Genomic DNA, 1,166 nt, shown 5'->3' with positions numbered 1-1,166 from the left:
TGAGATCACCACCACAATTATGTTTTAGAAATTGTTTTATTAATTTTTTAGAAATTTTTGTAGTGAAAAAATATTTTTTGCAGCCATACTATAAGAAACCTTTCTCTGACATTTTGAAAAAAATAAATACTTATAATTAACATCTTAACTTTTTAAAAAGTTACTTCTTCCCATAGCTTTATAATAACTTTTATGAAAAAACACCTATCCTAAACAGATCTTAAGCGTCAGTACGGGAGTAACTACAACTTTTTAAAAAGTTGATTGTAAAGCTCAAATAGAGAAAGTAGATAGGTTTTTAATGCTCGGTTTTAAAGTGCATTACAAAGAAAAATAAAAAAAAATGATTATTTTTAATTCACTCCATTACATAAAACACATGCGCTAGCCACACTTTCAAAGTTGACCCTTTAGCAGCACATTAAAAGATAGGAACCTAGCATCAAATATAAGGGCATTTGTGGTACTTCATGATGCGCTATCCTCAGTATATATTCATAACGCAAACCCTAGCAATTCATTATATGTTGCTGGTTGCCGCCAAGATATTCAGTTAAGTTCCCGTAATCGCAGGCTTCGCCGCCCTCAACCTCCGTCACCAGTGCAGCCATGGGTCGTATGCATAGCCGCGGGTATCCTTGATTCACCTTTTCCTTTTTCTTTTATCGTTCTTTTTAGCATTCCTCTACCTGTTACCGATCTTTATATATATTTTCTCATTCCTCTCGACGAACAGCAAGGGTATTTCCTCTTCGGCTTTGCCTTATAAGAGAACTCCTCCGAGTTGGCTTAAAACCTCCTCCCAGGATGTAAGGTTCCTGCTCCATACAAATTTCGCTTATTTATTGAATCGCATGTGTTTATGAGTTTCGTGATGTGTAGGTAGATGACAACATTTGCAAGTTTGCGAAAAAGGGACTGACGCCATCACAGATCGGTGTAATTCTTCGCGACTCTCACGGTATTGCTCAGGTAAAGAGTGTGACTGGAAGCAAGATTCTCAGGATTCTCAAAGCGCACGGTATAGTCTCATATTCTTAATCACTTTTTTTTCTATTAATTTTATACATAGGAATGAAGGGTTACTTATGTAAGCCCTCTTCTATTTATTTATTTTTTGTTTTATGATGATGTTCATTAGGGCTTGCACCGGAGATTCCCGAAGA

General features: G+C 35.9%; 1 protein-coding gene across 1 annotated transcript; it reads left to right on the top strand.

Annotated features, from left to right (window-relative positions):
* Window positions 1-513: 513 nt before the first annotated feature.
* Window positions 514-1,164, top strand: LOC110019742 (40S ribosomal protein S13-like; the record flags this gene model as incomplete). Its single annotated transcript, XM_020717543.1, has 4 exons — window positions 514-632; window positions 737-809; window positions 883-1,021; window positions 1,142-1,164. Coding segments are annotated over exons 1-4 (258 nt in total), but the record flags the coding sequence as incomplete, so codon positions are not given.
* Between the last annotated feature and the right edge of the window lie 2 nt (window positions 1,165-1,166).

Source organism: Phalaenopsis equestris, unplaced genomic scaffold, assembly GCF_001263595.1.
Source record: "Phalaenopsis equestris unplaced genomic scaffold, ASM126359v1 Scaffold000076, whole genome shotgun sequence".
NCBI classification, from domain to species: Eukaryota; Viridiplantae; Streptophyta; class Magnoliopsida; order Asparagales; family Orchidaceae; genus Phalaenopsis; species Phalaenopsis equestris.
Note: the sequence above shows the minus strand (reverse complement) of the source record. Positions and strands in the feature narration are given on the sequence as shown.